Genomic DNA, 2,432 nt, shown 5'->3' with positions numbered 1-2,432 from the left:
TGAATTAAAAGAGATTTCGGAGATCAGAAATTGGGAGTGCCCTAATCAAGGGGAAAAGTTGGAAGAGTTCATGAAGCATCAGCATTCACCACCCATTCTGCTGTCAAAAGGACAATCAATAGCTAATTAATAGTTCATTGGATCTTATTATAGTAATTCTAGAAATATTCAATTTTTTTGGCTGACATGGTCATATGCTTCTTAAAGTTATAAACTATAGAGAGAAAGAGAGAGAGAGAGGAAAGAATAGTAGCTTTTATTTTAGTGACAAGGTCATATGTTTCTGTTTCATAAAGCTAGAAAGTTATAATGAGAGAGAGAGAAGTGCCTGTGCTTTAAACGCCTTATACTTGGAGTGAAATGAGGATAGAAACTACCACTTGCTAATCTTTAGTATTTGGTATAATGGCATTCACCGTGGAGAGGAGTGAAGAGTTGGTGTTCTCTGTGGAATCCCAAAAGGCAGTTCCTGCACCATTTCTTTCAAAGACCTACCAGCTTGTTGACGACCCTCTCACAGACCACATTGTCTCATGGGGTGAAGATGAGACAAGCTTTGTTGTGTGGAGACCCCCTGAGTTTGCGAGGGATCTTCTGCCCAGCTATTTCAAGCACAACAATTTCTCCAGCTTTGTCAGGCAGCTTAATACCTATGTGAGCCTTCTCTCTCTCTCTCTCTCTCCCCAACTTGGTTTTTCTTTGAATGAAATATGATTTTAGATGGTTTTCCAGGCTTTAAGTTCCCCGACGTTTAGGACTCTAGGTTTCTCTCAGCCTTTAATTGATTGTTTAAATGATGTGTTGTTTATCCCTTTTTCTTTCTCAAGATCTTTATCTTATTGTTGTTGTTTTTTAGGTTCAAATATCAGCAGAGATCAATGTACTGGATGCTCAGTATTTCAATATATGATTCTCAACAATCAAATCATTTGCTATATATACACTCTCTCCTTTACTTGATCACTGAAAGAAGCTCTCAGTCTCATTCCATTTTTTGACGATCTTAATAGAGTTGCTTTTCATAATATATGCAGTTGAGACTTTGTGTTGAAATATGGTTAAATAATGTTTCTCAATCTTGGTAATGGTTGAAAAAATCTCAGGGATTTAAGAAGGTAGTGGCAGACAGATGGGAGTTTGCGAACGAGTACTTCAGGAAAGGAGCAAAGCACTTGCTATCGGAGATCCATAGAAGAAAAACCCCTCAAAATCACCAACAGTACCACCATGAACAACAAACCCAGTTTCTCAAGCCAGAAGAAGGCTTTGGATGGATCGAGTCCCCGTCACCATCTCCGAAAGCCAGCGCCGATGTTCTAACAGCACTCACCCAAGATAATCAGAGACTACGCAGAAAGAACTACATGCTTGTGTCTGAACTCACTCACATGAAGAACCTTTACAACGACATCATTTATTTTATCCAAAATCATGTAAAACCAGTGCCTTATCAGCAAAAAGCTTATAATTTAGGAACAAAGATCAGAGAATTTGGTCCTTCGTTTCAAGATCCAATCCATTCTGGCAATGAAAATGCTACAAGCAGCGTTTTGGGCAAGTCATCAATGACTCTAACAGAGGAGCCAAACAACACTGTGAAGCTTTTTGGAGTCCCTCTCAGTGGCAGGAAACGACTGCACCCTGAGAAGATTAATCAGCAAGAATATTTGAGATGCGGGGTCTCTACTGATTAGCTTTCTTTGGGGCTAAGCTAGCTACAGTACTTTGGCAGAATATGTAATTGTTCGAGCAGAAGATTTGTAGATACTCGGGCTGAACTTCTTGTCGATTTAAGCTACTATATATTATCATTAGAATTACATCTTTGATAATCACCATTAGTCTTCCTAGCTAGCTACAACTTGATCCATCAAATAAATTTCGCTTCAAGAAACAGTGGAAACATGCAAGATTTTCATCAAGTCAATTTATTTCACTCACCTTACTTTACCATGTTTCTGGCTCTATCTGGACTAATATAGTTAAATACTACATGAAAAGATAAAAATATTTTTTTATAATTTAAATATTAATATTTTTTTATTTATTATCATTATTTTAACCATAACACCACTTAGAAAAATTTCTTAGTCTACCACAAACAGATATCTCAAACAATTATAACAAGTACATTTGCAGAGGTTTTTTTCTAGGTTATTGAAATTAAATTGTTTCTTTAAGCTTTATTTCTTATTTTATAAATCATCTCTAATTTATCTTAAAATTTGAATTCAAAAGTCAAAAGCCTTTAAGAAAAAAATTCAAGATTATAGTTCAATCTGTGTATCAATGTCAGTTATTTTTATATTCAAATTATATTCGAATCGAATCATATTAAGAGTCTTTTGTTAATATTAATTTCCTTTTTTTTTTTTGAAAGATGATTTTATTGGTCTCGGTTGCCGGTAAATGCCATTGAAAGTCTTAGACTG

The 2,432-nt window shown here is 35.5% G+C and overlaps 1 protein-coding gene across 1 annotated transcript; it reads left to right on the top strand.

Moving 5' to 3' along the window:
* Positions 1-317: 317 nt before the first annotated feature.
* On the top strand, positions 318-1,832 carry LOC18589965 (heat stress transcription factor B-4-like). The gene is made up of 2 exons (XM_007015187.3): positions 318-654; positions 1,104-1,832. Exons 1-2 carry the CDS (start codon positions 406-408, stop codon positions 1,692-1,694), a joined length of 840 nt encoding a protein of 279 aa, XP_007015249.3. The 5' UTR covers positions 318-405; the 3' UTR covers positions 1,695-1,832.
* Positions 1,833-2,432: the final 600 nt, after the last annotated feature.

The sequence above is a fragment of the Theobroma cacao genome, chromosome 9 (assembly GCF_053813885.1).
Source record: "Theobroma cacao isolate CCN51 chromosome 9, ASM5381388v1, whole genome shotgun sequence".
NCBI lineage: Eukaryota > Viridiplantae > Streptophyta > Magnoliopsida > Malvales > Malvaceae > Theobroma > Theobroma cacao.
Note: the sequence above shows the minus strand (reverse complement) of the source record. Positions and strands in the feature narration are given on the sequence as shown.

Bases quoted from the DNA above. Each gene is read 5' to 3' on its own strand.
- LOC18589965 (XM_007015187.3), top strand. From the start codon at position 406: ATGGCATTCACCGTGGAGAGGAGTGAAGAGTTGGTGTTCTCTGTGGAA. The intron at 655-1,103 runs GTGAGCCTTCTC...AAAAAATCTCAG, and splicing joins TCAGGCAGCTTAATACCTAT to GGATTTAAGAAGGTAGTGGC.